General features: G+C 32.6%; 1 protein-coding gene across 1 annotated transcript in view; it reads left to right on the top strand.

Annotated features, from left to right (window-relative positions):
- Window positions 1-19,672, top strand: part of LOC139489361 (uncharacterized) — a 183,488-nt gene extending 163,816 nt beyond the window's left edge. The window contains exons 2-7 of the mRNA XM_071275671.1: window positions 3,877-4,161; window positions 11,676-11,759; window positions 16,925-16,997; window positions 17,605-17,832; window positions 18,176-18,385; window positions 19,021-19,672. Of these exons, the coding sequence (XP_071131772.1) occupies window positions 3,877-4,161; window positions 11,676-11,759; window positions 16,925-16,997; window positions 17,605-17,832; window positions 18,176-18,385; window positions 19,021-19,282 (1,142 nt within the window). The 3' untranslated portion in view covers window positions 19,283-19,672. The remainder of the gene's footprint in view (window positions 1-3,876; window positions 4,162-11,675; window positions 11,760-16,924; window positions 16,998-17,604; window positions 17,833-18,175; window positions 18,386-19,020) is intronic.
- Window positions 19,673-23,052: the final 3,380 nt, after the last annotated feature.

Here is a 23,052-nt window from a genome sequence, read left to right as displayed (position 1 = left end):
TTCAGAGGAGTTTTGATGACAAACTGTTGCAGTAGTATATTGAGGCAAATAAGTTCAAAGGGGCGTAACTCCTAGAAAATAACCTGAATCATAATTTCATGTCGATATGCACATCTACATAGCATGTCGTTATGCTCTACTATTACACATGCACACCTTCAGTATATGTACAAAATGAAATAGTCAGAAAAGTGAAAACTTCCTAGTATTCAACTGTGGGAGGAGTTATACGGAAATGATATGCATCTCTTATTCAAGCATATATTTCAATAATGAAAAAGTTCATCTATCAAATATTAATAAAAATCAAAACCCTGACCACATACACACCTTCAATATATAAAATATACAAACAGACAGCTAAGTAAAAACTTCCTATGATTCAAAGTGTGTGAGGAGTTATGTGGAATAACTAGATTTCCAAACGAAAGGATGAACAGACAGTGGTAAAACACTATTCCCCAAATACAGACAATACAAAACTAACAAAGGCTAAAGGCTCCTGACTTGAGACAGGCGCAAAAATACAGCGGGGTTAAATAAGTTGTGAGATATCTTAACCCTCCCACTCTGGCCAATGCCAGTAAAACTCAGCTTAAAAGAAGTCTGAGTCCGATGTCAGACAAGGTAACAAATGACACTAAGCAAAATGACAATGATACGCCAGGGGCACCCTCTGCGTGTTCAAAATATACATGAAATATTTGTCACGGTACCTTGTTTGTTCTATGAAGTCTAACCCTGAGTTTTTCATCCGATACATGTCAAGAAATCCTCGCTCAAAACTCTGATCAACCTCCTATTGCACCCATTAGTGGATAAAGATTTGATTGCATTAAATGAAATTAATTTATGACCTGCATGTACGTGTTGCTAAGAACACATGGTCAATATAAACTAGGCAGTGGCTATTTTAGCCTTTTAGGTACTTTTTCGCCAGCTCAGGCACAAAAGCTTCCTTTCTGCTATATTTATATAATTTATATAGAGTTTTGCTATTTTGCCGGTCTTATTTCAGATTTTTAATCAAGACTATATGAAATATATTTTTAAGGAAACTATTTAAGCACACATGATATATGTGCCTATATGTCAATAACTTTTTATTCTTCGCCTTGTCTTCGAAGTCATTGAATTTTGGTGAACTGCGCTCATTTAATTACATGTTGTGTGTTTTTGTTAGATGTATGTCATTTTTTTTCGTTAATTTTTTTTCTCATAATTTAGGCCGTTTGTTTAATAATTCGCTATTTTGATTTTGCAGGAGCCTGCAAAATAGCCACTGCCTATAAATTAGTTGTGTAATTTGCTTTACTGATGGGATATTTGCATGCCCTTTATTGTTAATATTGACGCAATTGTTACTTTATCATTTCTAACTCGGACTAACCGGAGAAGCATAGTTGAATGTTGAATAAATAAAACATAATATTATATTCTGTGATGATCTGAATTATGTGAATGACCGGCACTAGTAACTGAAATTCTGCCCTTTCCCAACGGGGTAAAATGCTTGTTTTGAAATATCTCTGACACTCAGAAATGATATTTTTCAGATTCTTGATAACAGGTGCTTGAATTTGTATATTACACGTCAGTTGAGAAATATGAGATATATCATTGACTCAGTCTCTTTTTACTAAATCATCAAGTTAATATAAAACACTTACAGTAGTACATTTTCATGATAGATAATGTCAGTGGAGGATCCAGGGAATGGGGCAGGTGTCTGGGCGTTTAAATCCTTTTTTATTTGACAATCAAAGCATTTGAAAGGCGACATATAGTTGGAACAACCCTTTAAACTTGGGCACTGTTTGAACCCCCCAAAATGGCTGGATCAGCCCAGGATTTGGATCCTCGTCAAACTCATAAATTTTAATACTAAATGGGAAAAAAATATTTAATTTTTGAAAACTCTATGTAAAGATTAAAATCGTGAGGTGCGAGCTATCTGTGGAACGAATTGACCCAGTAGAATTTACCTGCGTAACCGGTTTAGGTCAAGGGAGCTACTGAATGTGCTAATATTTGAACTTCGAAAAATGGGGAAATTAGTATAGACTTGCATCAAAAATCACCTATGGCCTATACATTAATGCTATGGTAACATTTATTATTTATAAAGCTGTTCGTCATACTATTTATTGAATGATTCTGCACATGTTTCTTTCTGTTATTAAAAAACATTGTATGAGTGCGACCGATCCTTCGCCTCATCTTGTCAAATCTCTTTCCCATTTATGGTTTAACTCGACTCCTAGCAAATATATTGTGTTTCTTTCAAACATTAAGCTCTTTCATGGCTGAAATCTCTTTTCAGGAGCTAAATATCTCTAAAACGTCTCATATTTCGAGGATAATACATTGGTACAGCAGCCATCTCGGATGCTTTAATCATATGATTAAAAGTTATTACACCTCAAAGAGGTGGATTAAGTTTAACGACAGTTTTAGCCTTTTTAACGCCGCACTAAAATTAACGACAAGTTGAACAACACACTAATCATATGATTAATTTTAATCGAATGATTAAGAAATTTTAACGACGCGTTAGCAGAAACATATCACTTGTTTACGTGATGATATTTATATATGCTGTTGAAGAAATATATTTTATTGACGAGCTGCTGAAATTTCACTGTTTCAAATCAGTCCAAAGTATGACAGAAAATTGCGAAATTTCAATTTGGTTAGCGCCAGGAGAAATATTTTGTATCGAGATTTCGGTCATTCATTTTGTCAATGTTATGAGAATGTTTAAACGGTTTTATTATAAGTGATCATGTAAAATATCATATATTTAATTCATAGTGACACCTTCAACTCCTGATCGCGTTTTAATAACAAATCAGCCAGCAGATTCTCAAAACATGAAAATAAATGGGATAGCTGAAGGTGATAACGTAACAGTTGTCTGTACAGGAGATGTAGGAAACCCACCAGCCACATTTGTCTTTGAAAATTTTGTCGATGGGCACATACTATCTATGAGTTATACAGCTTCTGCAACGTCAACATGGGAGATTTCAGACAATTGTTCCTACTATCGTGAAAGTAACGTAACATTCCAAGTAACGGCTGAAGACAACAATGCAGTAATACGTTGTGTTGTTGAATCACCAATGTCTCCATCAGATATGTTATATGTAGAAACGACACCAATGGAGGTGTACTGTAAGTTAATAAGTTTTTATCATATTCGTAATATGTTCATATGTTGACTTAGCTTTATTTCTCAATGTAAATAAACAAAAGATCAGTTTGCCTAGATGTTATTTTATTATGTTAGTTTACATGTAGATAATAACTAACACGCTAAATAGGAGAAACAACAATATTGTGTATTTATCATAAAATACATTAATTTTGGATGTAACGCGTCTTCTGATTGGCTGACGTTATTTTGTTATGAGCCCATAGACATAATTTAGTCATGTCTCCGTGACGTCATCAATGTTTTTTCATGGTTTTCTACGGTTTAAAATGGAATTTAGAATTAAATTATAAGAAATGACTGTAATATTTTCTTCTGTCTATTCGAAATAACATAAAAAATGTGGTGCACACTGTTAAATAACCCGCTACGTGCGTTATTCAGTGTGCACCATTTTTTATGTTATTTCTTCATAGACAGAAACAATATTACAGTCATTCCTAAAATAACTAACGCATTAATCTTTAATTTACATACGTAACATAACATTTCTTTACAAATAATAGTTCTATGGAAAGATTTTAGACTTTTCCATTTTATTGCAAAACAAAATTTTTCCTTGGTGTTAAAATCCATTAAGACATGTACATGATGTACGCAGTTTTAAATTGAGGTTAACATTGTTAATATTTCGTAAATATGTATGCCCGTTTTTTCAGTTCAAGTGAGAATGCCAACTATCCAACGTTATCCGAATAAAACCGATTATGTAGTTGGCGAAGATTCTAGTATATATTTCATTTGTAAAAGCGATGGAAATCCTAAACCCAATTACCAATGGTATAAGAAAAACAATGACAAGCCAATAAAAGATTCTGAAAATTTTACTATAACGGATATGAATAAAACAGACAGTGGAATATACACCTGTAATGTTAGCAACACTTTCAATGGAGATATTTACAAGAAAGCTGTCAATGTACAAATAAATATAACAGAAAAAGGTAAATTAAGTTTAAAATAAAATTCTGATATGCATTTGAAGCTTATGGTTGAAACCTATTTAAAACATGATATGAAACGTTATGTTCTGATGCTTCTCAAATTTGTCTTATATTTTCACATTTCCTGAGCTATGTGAGAAAATATTTCTCATCACTAGCGAAATATTTGTTCTCGTCAGATGATATAAATCCAACTTTTCTGAAATTTTCATATTGTGACGTCACGAAAAAGGCGACTTTGCCAATTGACGTCGCATGTAAAGAACACAACTTTCTAACAATCGTTGGAAAAGAAGGAAATAAACACATTAGAGAAACAAATTCCGACGATATAACTCGTGTTTTATGATATTTTCCATTCACAACAGTTATATTTTAATCATTTATAATGCCCGGAAAGTCTCATTTTTAAAGTCATATGAAACCAGTGAGTGCTGAAAAAAAATGTTTATCAAATTCATGAACCAATGCATGTATATACTATAAACTTAGTCCTCTGTGCACGATTTCGTCATTTTTTACGCAAATATATCGTATAATCGTCATTTATTTTTCTCTCTGTCTGTTATGATTTAACAAATATGGCTGCTCATTAAATGCCATGTTTTAAAGCCGAAGTTTACCGATTGTCACCTTATAGTAAATAAATAACAAAAAACATGGGTATTGAGCACATGTTTAACATGTACAATAAGATAATTGTTTATTTTAATGACAGATCCATGCGTATTGCGACCGCCGGATTTTTACGAGGAGGGTTACGCTCAGGTCACTATGAATACGGAAAATATGTTGGCGAATTGCTTCCTGGAAGCAAGCAATTAAAAACAAATAAACTTCTTCTAAATGTCGACAAATTAAAGAATTTTCCTCAGAAAAAAGTATATGTGCATAAGTTGTATAATGAAAACTATCCATTTAGTTATAAAAACAAATACATGATTTTTTTTTAATTTGAGGTTTCTTATGACTTTAAGCATGTTTAAATAATAAAATTTAAGTGTCTCGAGTGGAGAAATATCGTAACACCCTTGTTGCAGTGTAGACATCTATATTTATGTAACGGTATACATGCATATCCTAAGCATACACATCTATTGACGATATCTTAGATTTACACGTTATCTTTTTCCTCTTGAGTCGTTCTCAAAGTGTCCTGTCTATAATCACTAAAAAATGCTCAGAGTCTGAATTGACCAGTTTTTGTGATCGACCAGTAAAATTGAGCACACATTTTACTCGACCAGTCTCGACATTGTCTCGACTGTACTTAACTGTACTTAAGTGTACTCGACTAGGTCTCGACTTTACTTAATTAGTCTGATTCAGTACTTGATGATCTTTGTGTAGTCTGAAATGGTCTTGACCAAGGCTAGACCTGTCTCGACCTGTCTTGACTAGTCTCGACCTGTCTCGACTAGTCTTGACTCAGTCTCAACCAGTCTTGACCATGTCTCATCTAGTCTTGACCTTCAAATTTAGTTTTCACTGGTGTAAATCAGCTAATCTAACTAAATTAAACATTGATCTTACAAAATTCAAGCTTATTAGTTAGTTTGATTTATTGCTGTGAAATGAAAGAATTTAATTTTACAATAGGTAAAAATAAAAATTATTATATAAATTCAGATAGGCATCTTAGATTTATACATCACCAAGGTAGCTGTATAGTTTGAAGAAAATTCAAGTTGATTTGAAAAAGTAATTAAAAAATTTAAGTGTACTATCTCTATTTTGTTCGGACTTCTAATTCTAGCTTTTTTGACCTAGATTAATTTAATTCTTAAATTTGACAACAATACAACAAAAAACAAAATGACCTGGGATTCAGTAAGCTTAATATATATATCAGACAGCTCCATAGTTTGATCAAAATCCAAATTGATTTGAAAAATTTATATAAAAAAATTAAAGTGTACTATGTCTATTTTGTTCGAACTGCAAATTCTAGTTTTTTTGACATAGATTAATTTAATTCTTGAATTTGACAGCAATACAACAAAAAAACAAAATGACATTGGATTCAGTAAGCTTAATATATATCTAAGACAGATGCATAGTTTGATAAAAATCCAAGTTGATTTGAAAACGTTATTAAAAAATTAAAGTGTGCTATCTCTCTTTTGTCCGAATTGCAAATCCTAGGTTTTTTTTACCAAAATTACTTTAGTTCTTAAATTTTACAGCAATACAACGAACAACTAAATGACATGGGATTCAGTAAGCTTAATATATATCTAAGACAGCTACATAGTTTGATGAAAATTCAAGTTGATTTGAAAAAGTTATTAAAAAACTTAAAGTGTACTATCTCTATTTTGTCCGAATTGCAAATCCTAGCTTTTTTTTTACCAAGATTACTTTAATTATTAAATTTTACAGCAATACAACAAAAACCTAAATGACATGGGATTCAGTAAGCTTAAGATATATCTGAAATAGATGCATAGTTTGATTAAAATGTTGATTTGACAAAGTTATAAAAAAAAATAAAGATGCCTATTTGAATTTATATAATAATTTTTATTTTTACCTATAATTGTAAAATTAAATTCTTTCATTTCTTAGCAATAAATCAAACTACCTAATAAGCTTGAATTTTGTAAGATCAATATTTAATTCAGTTAGATAAGCTGATTTACACCAGTCAAAACTAAATTTGAAGGTCAAGACTAGTTGAGACAGGTCGAGACTAGTCGAGACTGAGTCGAGACTAGTCGAGACTAGTCAAGACAGGTGGAGCCTTGGTCAAGACCATTTCAGACTACACAAAGATCATCAAGTACTGAATCCGACTAATTGAGTAAAGTCGAGACCTAGTTGAGTACACTCAAGTACAATTAAGTACAGTCGAGACAATGTCGTGACTGGTCGAGTAAAATGTGTGCTCGATTTTACTGGTCGAGCACAAAAACTGGTCAATTCAGACTCTGAGCAGTTTGTAGTGAATGTTTACAGTTGTATCTATATCAATTACTCTTGGGATATCTTTAATCTACATTAACTGTAAATTGGCTGACCTTTGCACGATTTCCATATATGGTAAATGCATATTCCTGGTATCTTAATTCTGGTTCACAATGATCATCTGCAGACTCACAACTTGTTGTTCTTAAATAACATTAATAATGAGTCTCGACGATTTTGTCGTGCAACATTATTCAAAGTGTTCTTCTTATTTGCACCTTCTCCATGTCTGTCCGTCAATTTGGGCATTTAGATCGGATTCAGAAAAAACCTACATGCATAGCATGATATTGATTCCGGAGGTTTTAAATCTGAGTGATTTTGATTGTGGTTCTTACCTTAACTTTTTAGACGGATCCAACTTTCAAATTGTTCGATCATTTCTTGTTTTTTTTTTATTCAATTGCCCGAAATTGGTTTCTTGTTTAGTTGAGGTGTAATGAGATTATTAAAAATTCCCACAGGAACATAGTACACTAATTATTGTTCTATCAGAGTATAGTAAACATCTTGGTATTTCATTTCAACACTGTGCAACACTAATGGTTTCTTCCGTTAATTTCATTTATAACGTAACATAAAGGAATTAAACTTACACATGTTACATCATACAATATAATACGTGCTTCTGCTATTTGTTTATATTCTCGATTTGCAATAACACCTTTGAAAGTATTACATAATAATAATAAGCTAATAACATCCGGTTTCATTAATGTAGCTGTTAACCAAACCGGTGGTATACTAATGGAACAATAAGTACCAAATGAATATTTACTAATATTACATTGTTCATTTCTTTATGACTGCAAATAGATGAATATCAGTAAGAAAATACAGTAGGTTAAGAACAATGTCTTTATATGTGATATTTGCATGCAAAGGCTCTATTACTATTTTTATATGTATATAAACGTCTAAAAAGTGTACACAAATACTCCAAATACAAGAAAAAGGTAACTATAAATGTAATTATTTATAAATATTTCGGATAACAGATATCCTCCCTCAGTCAGATTCTGATGTTAAATGAATCATCTTTAAGTGTCTTCTTAGATTAAACTATTACAATCTTGAAATTTATACAATAAAAAAGTCAAACCGAACATCAGTTCAGATGCTTGCACCATTCTAAAAATTTGTTAAACATGACATAGGTTATATGGCTTATTACAACAGAGAGTTCAAATATATGCTTTAAATACAAATAATAATGTGCGATTTGAACTAGCACAATTCTAAAACTTTAACGGGAACGACAATTATGATGGTAAAAACATGATAACGTCATAAAAAATACCAAAATAGACAGCACTGAACGATCTGAATTTTTAAATATTTCAAATTGACATAGTAAAGTAGCTACAACAGAGTCTGAGAATCTAAACATTACGAACAAACGGCCGTTAAAATGTTATAATAAGTTTGACTAAGTATAACTAGAAGAACGTGTCTTGGTACTTATACATCCCTAAAAAAATTAAGCAATTCAAATTGGTTTCTTCAACCTCTTTATTTAATAGATGAAAAAGGTTAAGAAATAGAAACAGAGACTGTAATAATAAGTTATATAACCTAAATGTGAAGCACTACACGGACTACTACACGGACTTGAACTACATCTTTTCATTTATCCAATTTGGTGCCAAAGTTAATATTTCCCGAGCGAGTCTATCCACCTTAGACCAAGCAGAGTTGTGGTCAATGATTTTAATGGTCAGTCGATTGAAATCTGCCTAAGTGTGGCCAGGGAATCTCAAATGTCGACAGAGATGGAGGTCTGGCTTGCATTGGTAGTCGCTATGATGGCCGTTCATTCGTTTGTGAAACGGCTGTTCTGACTCACCAACATACTGTTTACCACATTTACACTGTAAGAGATGCACAACATTTGAAGTCTTGCAATTAACATTGCAAAATATGGTGTATTCTGTACCAGTGGAGTGACTGTTAAAAGTCTGGGTATCCAGTATTTGTTTGCAAGTCAGACATCGTTTGTTTCCGCAACGCTTGCAAGAGCCCACACACGAAGAGCCTGCTTGAGAGGATAAATCAGCTCTCACCAGTAAGTCCTTAACTTTTGGGCCTACGGAAAGCCAGTACAGGTGGCTCGGGAAAGATCTTGGATAGTTCAGAATGTTTTTCGATCTCTTTCCAATTTTCGCGGATAAGTTGAGATAAGTTGTCAAATATGGGATGGTAAGTCAACACAAAAGGCACCCTCTTGTTGACCTTTTTGTCTTTATATTGTAAAAGCTCATCTCGGCTGATGTTGTTAGCACAAGAAACACCTTTATCAATGTCTTTTCTTTTGTAGCCCCGATGTTTAAGGTGACCGCGAAGTTCTTGTAGACGATTTTTTGCAGTATCGTTGGTGGAGCAAATCCTTTTCATTCGTATGGCCTGGCTGTAGGGAATGCACTTGGTGTAGTGTTTGGTATGACAACTCAAAGGATATAGATATTGATGTTTGTCTGTGGGCTTGCAATACAGATCTGTTAATATGCTTCCATCCCTCAATTGCGTTGTAGTGTCAAGAAATGTGATCTTAGAGTCAGATTTCATATGTGAAATTTATTGAGGGATGATCATCGTTGGCATGATGAATGAACACATTTAGTTCTTGTTCAGTATTGTCCCACTTCATGTCAACATCGTCGATAAATAACCAAGAGAGGGGTTGATGGAGAAATCATTGAGAATTCTCTATTCTAATTTCCCCATACAAATATTGGCATAAGACGGGGCCATCTTTGTTCCCATTGCTGTTCCATTAACTTGGAAGAAGTGTTCACCATTGAATGTGAAGTTATTGCATTTCAAAACCAAAATTAGAAGCTGGATGAGACATTCAGTTGGTCAATGTAAGGTGTTACGAGAGTTCCAGACTTCCCTACAGGCTTCAATACCATCGTCATGGGGATGTTAGTATAGGAGAGGTAACATCAAGCGAGACAAGGACCGTTTCAGGTGGGAGAGGGTGCAGAGATTTTCATAAGATAGTGTGTTGTGTCTTGCATATAGGATGGTTAATTTTCTACTTGTAGTCTCAGATGAAAGTCAATACATTCTGATATTTTCTCTGTAGGGTGGTCAATGGTCATTGGCGGAAACAATTGGTCTACCTGGATTATTGACTTTCTGTATTTTGGGTAGATTTTTCAGGTGTTAGGTATTTAAATGTGTCTTTATCAATATTCCCCTAATCACACATGTTTTTTTCAGGTTTGTGGTGATCTCTTTGTTCAACTGAGTGGTGGGTTCAGTTTCTAATTTCTTATAAAATTTCTCATCAGAGAGTTGACGTTCTGCCTCTTGAATGTAGTCACATTTGTCCATGACGACAACAGCGATACCTTTATCAGCTGGTTTTATTATAATGTCGTCTCTGTTGTTAAGTTTTCGCCCAGCTTTATTTTCCTAAGACGATAAATTGCTGAATGTTTTGGAAGTGGCAGTGATGTGTTACGTCGGATTTAATTTTGTCAATTATATCTTCAAAAGTTGCACATTTACTGGGTTTAGGAATCCATGAACTTTTTTCCTGAATCTGGGAATATCGACACCTACTTGGTCGTCATCTGAGTCGAGATCACTTGTGTCACTATCAGTGGTACTTTTTGTGGTGTCTTAGAAAAAATATTTCTTGATTCTGAGGGATCTTACTAGCTTGTCTTGGTCATCTTCCAAAAGTACAAAATCTATTTTGCCCGGCATGGGACAAAAATTAAAACCTTTTGACAGTACCTTAGTCTCGGTCTCCGACAAAGCAACTGAAGACAAATTGACTACAGTGTTTGTAGTGTTTGTTTTTTTCTCTCCTAAATCGGCGATTCCGGGATTGTGTACCGGTTATGATGGTATGATTGAGAGTTAAGGTGGTCTGCTCTCTGGCAAGTATCCAAAAGTACACCGTCTCGTTTAAATTTATTAATTTGTTTTTTGTGTAATTTCCGGGATTCAATGCGAAAGATGTCATGGAGGTGCTCGTTGATAGTGAGCAATTCAGGACCGGAAAGTTCTTAGCATGATTTGTTGTAAAGGTGGTTATAACTACGTTGTAGATTTAAATGTTTATGAGACGCTTTAGCGTGTAATAGATCCACCAATTTCACGGAACTACTGTTATGTGGAGAATATTATTCCATCTATCCATAAATCTGATAGATTTTGCACCGGTGATAAGGGGTGAAGTTTTCAAAATAAGCCCCATCGGAACAATACCCTGAGACAAATAAGTTTTTAAATTTGATACATGATGTTCGGTTTTAACTATTTTAAAACTGAAAGCTTTAAGCCTTTTAAAAAAAGACATAGTTTGCCTGATGGTAAGCCTGTAAGAAAATTGGATTGCGTAATAAATCACTCGATACAGACTAAGAATAAATATACATATACATATATATTTGTGCCAAGCTATTAAAGAGGATTGAGATTGTTTATTTGTTTATTATTCAGGGAAAAATAGAGGAGATTAAAGCAAGATTCACTTAACCATGAAATGTATATGCATGTTTATAATGTCTATTTACCATTTATTAACACAGCTGACATTTCAACTACCCAGTCTAGTTCAATTGGCAGTTCTCCTGGTGTTGACAAAAAAGAAAATAAGTCGGAAGGAAACTTGGGTATTTATTGCTACTTTATTTGTTTTAATGTATATTACGTCAAGCATTAACGTATGAATTAATTAACACCCAAATTCAAATGCCTTCAAAAGGAAAAGAAACTATCATAAAATTTCTTTTTTATTACGATATGCAAGACTGTATATGAAACTGAAAAAAGAGGTCAAGCAATATAATAAGTTATACCAGAACCTGTTGTGCTTAATGAAATAACATAAGCCTGATCTACTTATCATTTAATAATCAGTACATGTTTGATACTATATGTTGTACTTTACAACTTTATCCATTGCATGCTGCATACAAGAATGCGAAATCGTCTTCATACATTTAACGTACATTCATGAATCAAATAACTAAATGATTCCATTGGCAATGATAACACGGCTGGTATTCTACACACGCAGAACATTTTGTTCTGCAATGAAAACCGTAAGAGGATTTTCCGGCTGTGCTTGAGTGAAGTAATTGTCACCGCTTCAAAAGGTATGTGCATTTCTACAACGCAATTTTGACAATATTGAAAATCGGAGAATGCTATGATGTGGTTAATACTTAAACGAAAAGATACACGTAAAAAAACTTTTCTTTTGGTGTATAGAACATTAAAATAACTTGATGCATATTTTTACAATCAAACTTAGCAATACAATTTATATGTTTTGTCTACAGACAAGACATTGTATTCATATCTAATGAAATGCATTATTAAAAACTAATTTTGATATAGCTGAAGGTGTTTTCTTGAAAATAAAACATACATTTTATCAGGTGTATCTATCAAATGATGCTTAATTTCGAAGAAAATGGAAACAAATACATTTTGATAGTGTCTACGTACAAGAAACTTTATTGATATTCAATTAAATGCTTTCAAAGATGATTGTTAAAGTTTAGATTAAAAATTACCAATTAAGTTTTCAGCTGTGTTTTTTAAATTTAAATAAAATATAAAAATATACCCATAATTCTTTACAAATCTCAATAATTTATTGATGAAGCCAAACTGAAGACACATTTTTTTAACTGAAATCCATATATCTGACTGTTTAAAACAATCAAACTATTATTAAAACTCAATTTTGACATAGTTGAATGTGTTCTCTTGAAAAATCAACATACATTTTATCTATCAAATTAGGCCGAACTCAAGGAAATTGGATACAAATATATTCTGGTAATGTCTGCGGACAAGACAATTTCAGTTAAAAAAAAATCTGTTAGAATTAATTGTGACTATATCTATGTTGAAAATACTGAGTTTTAATTTGAATAGATAACTTTGATCACCTATAAATAAGATTTAAGTTCTAAAGCAGACAAATAATTGAATTTAACACTTGTTATGCCCATGTGTCTTGTCCGTAGACACTTCCTCATCTGCTGGTAATACTGAAATGCAAAAGATAAAGTCAGAGAGAGAGAAAAAACTTTTTGGTCATTTGATTTAGTTAATATTTGAAGGTTTGCAGCAACTGGAATAAAAATATTGAAGTAAAATAAGGTATGCTTTTTATGACTGATAACCTGCCACTTTTTAAAAATCCACTCCTGTAAAATAATTTTATAAAAATTGAGAACACTTAAATTACCATTTATTATTTGAAAAAAAAAGATATTTCTAAGTTTAAACAACACACAGGACTAAATAAGACTCATAAATCCAAGCAATATTGATAAAAAGACATGTCTACGGACAAGACATGTGTCTACGGACAAGACATTTTGACATATTTTTCAAATTCTTCCTCTATAAATAGATGGTAAAAAAAAATGTTAGTAGTGTTTTCATATCTACAAAAGAACAGGAACTTAGCAATGCAACATTAATGTTATTATGCTTCCAGTTTACTAAGGAATGCATGTCTACGGACAAGACATTTTTTCACTTTATTTGTATATCCAACTTTGATGGCATAGAGTACTGCAATATTAATAAATGAGGTAGTTTTTGATAATGTATATACTAGAAGAGAAAACAAAACACATAATAGCATAAATTTGATTTCTTTTTCTCTTTTATCACTACACTGAGCAAGCTAAATACAAAAGTACAAAATTTCATAACAAACGCATAGTATTAGACTTTTTATCATAACTTTGAAACCACTGAAGATTTTTTGTTGCAACAACCAGTAAAAGAAGGATGAATAAATTGTCTATAGTAGTGAACGAATAATGTAGTTCAAATTAAGTTCATTTATTAACTATCAATTGATAAAAACAGCGAACTTTTAAATGTAACAACATAACGTGAAATTTTGCCCATTTTCAGCGTGTATATTAGTGTTTTTTTTTTTCTTTCAAACGGTAACACCTATACATGATATTTGATATTCATTGTGAAGCCCTATAATCCCTTCTTTCAGTTCAAAGCAGTAATACTCATGTTAAGTTTATCTTCTTGTCTTTACAAGCCTATAACGCAGACTCAATATAAAATGCACATCTGATCTTAACTAGGCAGTCCAACTAAATCAGTTGCCCCACGAGAAATTGCCTAAAAAAGTGACATTTTAATTTTGAAATGGTTCTATTAACAGACCTACAAGTTCAAAATGTACTTTTTATTCGGTCAATTGGTATTACTGTCGTTTTGTGCGGCGTGTAGGCTGTCCGGTGTTGATAGACATCTTAAAAAATCTAAAAACCTCATATTTTCATACTGTCATGCCTGAGGGGATCGCTTCTGATTGAGGACATCGTGAATGCGTGAGGGGACGTGGAATCATATCTTTATATCCAAGCTATGAGTCTTTGAAAGTTGCCTAAATGTGGTTAGATTGGTCATAAAAAACACTTTTGTTTACATAAAAAAATATATGAGATAGAATTTTGAAATAAATTGTTGGAAGATAGGTATAAAAAGTTTTTTCGAAAAACAAAAGAAAATATTGTGTCAGCGATTATGTTTCTTGCTACAAATAAAAGTTCAAAAAATATTTTGATTTATACAACAAATCATAAAGTTTTCTGTATACATGTTATATGAATAAACAGTCTTACCAGTAAATTGCAAATATGTCGCCAATAAAGCAAACAGTAGTGAACAGCTGTTCGAAATTCACAAATCGATTGATAAAAAAAACCAAATCCGGGTTAAAAACTAAAACTGATGGAAGCACATCAAGTATAAGAGGAGAACTACGCCACAACAGAAACACAACATTAAAATGTAACACACACAGAAACGTATTATAAAAGAACAATGCCCATTTTCCTGACTTGACACAGGTCATTTTAAGAAAAAAAATGGTTGGATGAACCCGTATTTGAATCAATCCAAACCTCCTGCTTTTATGGCAATATTTAATATAACATTAAAATGACAATATTGCATGACAGGACTACAATACAAATAAATGAGAGAGCATATAGGAGAGAGAAACACTAATAATAGCTAACAAAAGGTACCAGGTTTAAAAACAAACGCCATAAGTTGTGCATAATACGGCAAGGGTGTTCTGCCTGGGATAAGAACATCCTTATTATTGAGAATAATTCATACTTTTGCAACCAGTATTTTTTTTTAATGAAATGACTATATAATAGATAGGCCTATACATGCTAAAATCGAAGTTAGAACTAACTACAGAATAGAAACGGATACATTAAACAACATAATACAGCAAATAAAAATTCACGGGCGACTTAGCCAAAGCCATCAACGCAGAAAATGACGTCATATTTAAATTTCGAAAAAAAAAATCCCAAAAATAGGATAGACTTTAGATAGAATTCAAGATTAGATTTGTTCTACTGATATAACATTTATTGATAACAATGAAAATTACAATATTAATAAATATCAAATGTGGTAGTAAACTAGACCGATTATTTGTCCAAATTCACGAATTTGGAGACATATTTGCAATTAATTGGTTAGACTGTTTATTCATATAAAGAAAACTGGGTGATTAATTGTTATTTAAAATCTCATAATTTTTCTTTATGCACACAAATGTGTTTTTTTCATGAACAATCTAACCATATTAAGGCACCTTTCAACGACTCGTAGCTTGCATATATAAAGATATGAGTTCACGTCCCTTCACGCATTCACGATGTTCATAAACCGGTCCCCTCACGCATGACATAATAAAAATATGAACTTTTTAGATTTATTAAGATGTCTATCAACGCCGGACAGCGTACACGCCGCACAAAACGACATTCATACCCATTGACCGAATATAAAGTAAATTTGAACTTGAAGGTCTGTTAATAGAACCATTTCAAAATAAAAATGTCACTTTTTTAGGCAATTTCTCGTGGGGTAACTGGTTTGGTAGGAGCTTAACTCCACGTACAGCAGTATGAAATATATGTATGTCGTCGTTTGGGTATTCACTACATCATAGCATTCTCCGATTTTCAATATTTTGATCAGTCAAATAAGAAAATTGCGATTTAGAATTGCACATACATTTTGAAGCGGTGACAATTACTCCACTCAAGCACAACCAGAAAATCCTCTCGTGGTTTTCATTGCAGAACCAAATATTTTGCATGTGTAGATTACCAGCCGTGATAATTAACTTTTAAATCTGAAAAATATTCATCGAAAACACCTAGAACTGGAAGCTAAAAAAAGTGGTAAAAAGCGGACATGTAGTCGATTTGGCAAGGTTGGTTTACTTAAATAAAGGCAACAGTAGTATACCGCTGTTCGTAATTCATAAATCAATTGAGAAAAAAAAAACGAATCCGAGTTACAAACTAAAACTCAAACCCATACTAGGGTAAGTTTTTAAGTTCCAAGTTAGAACTTCTACTACAACATATGAAAGCGTTACATGGCTTAGGTTAAGAAAAATGATACAAGATAGCATTCTTCTTTTTAGTTGAATAATTGCAAGTGTATATTTGAAATGTAAGTCATAAATTAATACAATACATTCCTTACTATGTTTTGAACTATCAGTTGTTATTATTTCCTTATAAGGTTAATGCTCCTGGATTCCAGTTATTGTCACATTGAGCTATTATGTCTATTTTGATTAATCACTCAATCTGGCAATATAGCGGAACTATGAACAACCGCCGTACAAGTTAGAGGTGGTTAAACTAGATATAAAACAGGTTTAACCCACTACTTTCGTAAATAAAAACATAAACCTAGTCAAGAATATGATTGTTCTATTAAAACATTATTATTTTTGCAGGTCATGTTGCTGGTATTGTTGGGGCGGTTGTTGCCGTTATCGTTGTTATAATAGTTATAATAGCATGTAAAAGGTAAGAATAAAATCAGTGACGAAAAGTTAATCAGAAAAAAAAAACACTATGAAAAATTACAATGTCACTTGTTGTAGTCAGAATTTTAATTAAACTAGTAACAATTTTATTTCAATGATGGTATACACCAACTCATCCTAAGGTACATAAGGTACATAAGAGATTTATATCACTTTCATAATAGAAATGAAGCTATATATTTCTGCACAGACGGCATTACTCGCCATAGAAGCACGTTCAGTGCTACAAGTAAAGAAAGTGCATTAATATAAATTTATGCATGGTAAATGTGGTCATATGATAGTAACGCTTGCTGACGTCTTAATAATTTTGGTTTTGTTCAATGGGTAGGTACCAGCAATTTACGTTATTGTATGGAATTTAAAACATGAATATTCTTAAAGTTTTAGGAAAATGACATTTATCTTCAGTTTAATCCTTGAAAATGTTACTCACAGATGTTAATAACTCACTGAAATGCAAAACATATGATTAGTCATCGTAAAATTTGAATGTGATACATTTAATGAGTATGTGTTGAGTTAAATGAATTATTGTATTGCATAGGAAGTCGCATCTGTCATTGACATTTGATTCTTTTATACAGAAGGAAGAGTAAATCACCAACATTTAAAAATGTTTCTAAAAGTTTCGATGACTCGAAACCAAAACCAGTTACAGAACCTAGGACTGGTGATTATGATTACATTGCTTTAGAAGATGATGCTCCTATAACAAAAAGTTCTAATAATGGCCTCGAAGTTGAAGATATTAATAAACATAATGAGGAATACTTGAAAAAACAAGAGGAAGAGGAAAAGAAAAAGAACGAATCGTACGTATACAATCGTTCAACTTCAAACTGTTACACCAGGAACTGCTAACCATTCTTTATCGTGTTAGTTATATACGTAAAGTCGTTTTATTTGCAGTGTCCATTGTATAATTTATCGTGTTATGTTTTGTACACTGTTGTTAGTCATATGCTTGAGACGTGATGCCTTTTAATGTCAATGCAAACACATTAACTCATGAAGTATTGGACTTTCAATTTAAATGTTGTTGATGTTTTGTTTGGTCATTGCCTTTTCTTCTGACAGCATTTAATTTTACATATACATTGTAATGATACCTCTTACACCAGTTTACTGTTCTATTTTATATTGTTAACATTTCAGAAATACACCACCTCAACCCGCTGTATATGCTCAAGTGAACGAAGCATCAAAGTTAAGAAACAAGCAGAAAACTGAAGCCATAGATATTATTGGTAAACAAGAAGAAGACACATATGCGGAAACACAGGAAGGGATTTACGATAAAGCAGGAGACCGACGTCACAAAGAAAAAAGGAATGATGAGCATTATGATTCATCTAGTAATTCAAGGTGAGTGATGATTGGCAGACATCTATAATTTCTATGCTGTATTGTTTCTTTTTTTATTATTTAAAACGCGATACAAATATGCGGCGATTTTGAACGATTACATGTCATACAACTAACTGTCCGGCTAAAACAAAGGACATGGTGGTTGAATTTTTTTATAAGGTGTTTTCAATCTGTTTTTGTTTGTTCCGAACTTTAGATCTTATAAAAAAAATACCTTTATGTGCTGGTAAGATAAGTTAATTTTGTTTTACCACAAAATAGACATACCCACATTCGTGAACAGTTGGACAGGATTCAAATAAATAAGAACATCATTAAATACTAATGGAAATCAGCAAATATTCAGCATGAAGAATGGTACATAATAATAATTCTTATCATCAAAAATGAGCCTTGATGTTGAAAGTGAAACGGCTACAAATTAAAAATACATGATTTGACTTTCATTTCATTTATTCCGCCGTGCAACTTAAAAAAACAGTGTTTCCTTTCACGTTATTTAACAAGCAATTGATAAAGATATCAAAATTCGACCCAGTTTTGAATCAAATGAATATAAATCAAAGATTATGCTTCGCTGTCAATTATGCATGTTTTGACAAAATGTATTTTTGTTTGTTTTTTGTACATAGCAAACAAAACAGTAATGGTGACAATAAACTGTCAACACAAACAAGCCAGGTAGAATATTACGCCAACCACGGATTTGAAAAAGATGACAATCGCAAAGTTGCCATTGTGTCTCCGACGGTTCGCTCTTCAAGTGGCTCTCAAAATGATGAACAGACAAATTCAAATCGTAATAGCCAATCCCAAAAAGGTTACGAAAATATTATAGGTACAGATCAAACCGGTATATCAGAAGAGGATTCGTCTCACCGAACTGTGTTGTAAATCGATTGTGGTCCTATTATAGATGAAACTCAGTCATTACCAAAACTTGGAAGAACTATGTCGAAAATGATGTTAAATGCTTAAATGCTTATATGAAGTATAGAAAGTGCGGAAATCAGATCAAGTCATTTTATTTATGATCTTTATTTCTGTGAGTCATTTGGTTGCTTTATAATTAACAATGTTAACCTAAGCACTGCATCTCCTGTATCTCATATAAACTGCAGAATCTGGAACTTTAAAACGAAGGTAAAGTGTCCATAGTATACCAAGTCACTTAATCACTTGTTAATCAATTGCAAAATACAGCTGCATGATAATGTAAGAAATGTATATACTTTTTTCATCCATAAACTTGCTTCACGATAATTCGAAAGTCGAATTCGAACACTACACCCATTTTAATATATATATATATATTATATAATCATTAAGGACATTATCGAGAATAACTCTTTTTTTATTAGATGTCTGTAACTATATATCCATTTAGGAAAAAAGAGAAATAAACATATTAATATATGAAACTCATGAACCAATACTGAAAGAACATTTTTAGAAGACATACAAATAACAGTGTTCATAAAGATATACGTTTTGATGACGTAAAATGTATGTAATCGCAAATTGTCATTCGGAAGAATATTTGATATTAAATATGCAATAATGTAATTTATAGACAAATTTTATTTAAATTTAGATTTAGTTTTCACTCCCTTAGTATATAACTAAGTATTTAAAAGCATGAATACTTCTATTATGTACGAATTGTAGTCCTCATATTATGAATATATTTTTTTGGTGTGTGAAATGCATTCATTTGTTTTTGCGTATGTTGCATTTCATGAATTAGATTAATTTAATCAATCAATAAATATCCTTAGCCTCAGCCTTGGACTCGTTTGTCATATCGGTATGTTGAACAGTCGTTAGACCTAATGGCGTCAAACCAGTGTCAGAAAGATTTACGATATCCACACTAGTAGTGTATTAGTTTTATCTGATATTTTTATATTTATTAAGATGTTGATTTGTTCTATTCTTGTATATGATTTGTTGTACTTTTTTTGCCTGATTTATGTTATTGTTGTTAATAAATATAATAATTTACTAATTAAAAGATGAAAAAGATGTAGTTAAAATATGAAAGTGAACAGAAGAATAGAATAAACCATGAATATAATAAAACACGTCTTGCAAAGAAAGTATGAAGGGGCTTTTATCTATAAACAGTTATGAATGAATCATATTAAAATATTGAGACATTATAACTACAATGGGCCATTCTAGTTAATTTCTGACAGGTGGGGATGGATGGGGAGATTTTTTTTCATACGTATCAGACAAAAACATCATGAAAAGCTACCTATTAGATCAATAAATTAAGACCTATTAGATGTAGAGTTTCTGTTCATATTGGGTGGATGGGCTTTCATGGGGAAAAATGACCTATCAGAATTTCTTTGTCGTTTAGTGAGAAATATTTTCTCTTCTCTTTCTGTTTTTCTATATTGATTGAAATTAGATAATTTACACATTTCGATCCTGTGATGTAAAATCGTGTACTCAGATGCTTAAAGAAGGACGACTTAAAAATGGGAAAAACGCCATGTTTAACAAAACAGAGCCTTCACATTAAATTAACTACCATGTTGAGAATATCACAGGGTAGGATACCATTGCATGACATCATAAGAATATACAAAAGTAACCTATTATTGAAGTGGTATTAAAAAGTCGTCAGAAACCAAACAAAACAAAAATAATACAGCGGTAGAAATCGCTCAATGATATCTTGTAAAGACAATAAGACGAAAGACATCATAGTTACCAGTATATAGAATAAAAGAGGGACGAAAGATACCAAAGGGACAGTCAAACTCATAAATCTAAAACAAACTGACAACGCCATGGCTAAAAATGAAAAAGACAAACAGAAAAACAATAGTACACATGACACAACATAGAAAACTAAAGAATAAACAACACGAACCCCACCAAAAACTAGGGGTGATCTCAGGTGCTCCGGAAGGGTAAGCAGATCCTGCTCCACATGCGGCACCCGTCGTGTTGCTTATGTGATTGCAAATCCGGTAAATAGTCTAATTCGGTAGGTCAAATTCATGAAAGGGAAGGGGATTGTAGTTACGACGTGAGGAACATATCCGATATCATTTGTGAAATGGTTATTCCATAACGGTCAACCAACTCGTGATGGCGTCCGTAAAATTTACGAAGGGATGATTTCAACTTCACCATTTGGAACTCTTGATTTAATAGCTTCCTTGTGAGCAGTAACCCTCTATCAAGAAAATCATGATAGGAAATGCAAGCACGGGAATATCGTATCAATTGAGAGATATATACCCCGTATGCAGGTGCTGCTGGAATGTTGCTACTTAGAAATGGAAAGTTCACAATTGGAAAGCTGAAATCATCTCTTTTGTCGTAAAGTTTTGTCTTCAACCGACCCTCATTGTCAATTTCTAGATGTAAGTCAAGATATGAAGCTGACTTAACTGTATCTGTAGTATCCTTTATCTCCAATTCGATGGGATAGATGCGTTCCACATAGTCACCAAATTTTGAATTGTTTAGTGAAAGAACGTCATCTATATAGCGGAAAGTAGAGTTAAAGGATATTGCTAACTTCTTATCTTTCTTCCTAAGAAGTTCCTGCATGAAGTCAGCCTCATAATAATAAAGAAACAAGTCAGCAAGTAGAGGGGCACAGTTTGTTCCCATTGGTATGCCGACAGTCTGTTGAAAAACACGTCCTCCGAACGTAACAAATATGTTGTCAATCAAGAAATCAAGCATCTTGATAATATCGGTTTCAGAGAATTTTTTGTTTGAATCAGAGTGATTCTTTACAAAGTAGGATTTATCCCTCCCTAAGACAAGATACTTGTATCTACGTTGGCCATTCTTTTTTATGAAGCAAAGTAATACCAACTCTTTTAATTTGTCTTTAAGTTTGGAATGTGGAATACTTGTGTAAAGAGTAGAGAAGTCAAATGTTTTAATACTGTTACAAGATGAAAGAGAGTTAGATTGTATGTACTCTAAAAGATCTTTGGAATTTTTAAGTATCCACATCTGATTCACGCCACCTCTAGAATAGGCAGTTTCACAATAACTTTGAAGCCCGTCTTTGATTGCTGATAAAATGGATGTTAATAATTTAGAAAGAGGTTTTGTGGAGCACTTGGAAGACCCAGCAATATACCGCTGTTTGTAAGGACACTTATGTAGTTTAGGTATCCAATACAGTGATGGAAGATCCAGTTCTTCATCTTTGGTTGAAATACCAAAGGAACAAAGAACAGACCTATGATTATCCAGGATTTCCTCTTTGGTAAGTGTCGTGAGGGTATATGTTGAGTTTCCTAGTGAATTGTCTATACCTAATTCGTTTATCAAGAAATTAATGTAATGACTTTTACAGACAAAAACGATGTTATTTGGGGCTTTGTCTGCGGGGACAACAACATATTTATCATGGAGGTCGGATAGGTGTTTAGCAACATTTGGGTCTTTAAAAATTGACGTAGCATGGGCATTGATGGACCCATTCAGTTTCTTAATTCTGATTTGTATTAAGGACCTCACTGCCTTTATCCATTCGGATAGAGTGTCTACGTCTTCCTTCTCGCGCTTAGCCCATTGCCTGGCATAATCCTCGACTGAATCCATCAAAATTTTAAAGTTGTATTTCCAATTGATGGATTTAGGCTCACGATATTTCGGACCTTTCGATAACACGTTTC

The sequence above is a fragment of the Mytilus edulis genome, chromosome 9 (genome assembly GCF_963676685.1).
Source record: "Mytilus edulis chromosome 9, xbMytEdul2.2, whole genome shotgun sequence".
In the NCBI taxonomy this organism is placed as follows: Eukaryota; Metazoa; Mollusca; class Bivalvia; order Mytilida; family Mytilidae; genus Mytilus; species Mytilus edulis.
The sequence above is the reverse complement of the archived record's forward strand: the minus strand, read 5'-3'. Positions and strand labels throughout refer to the sequence as shown.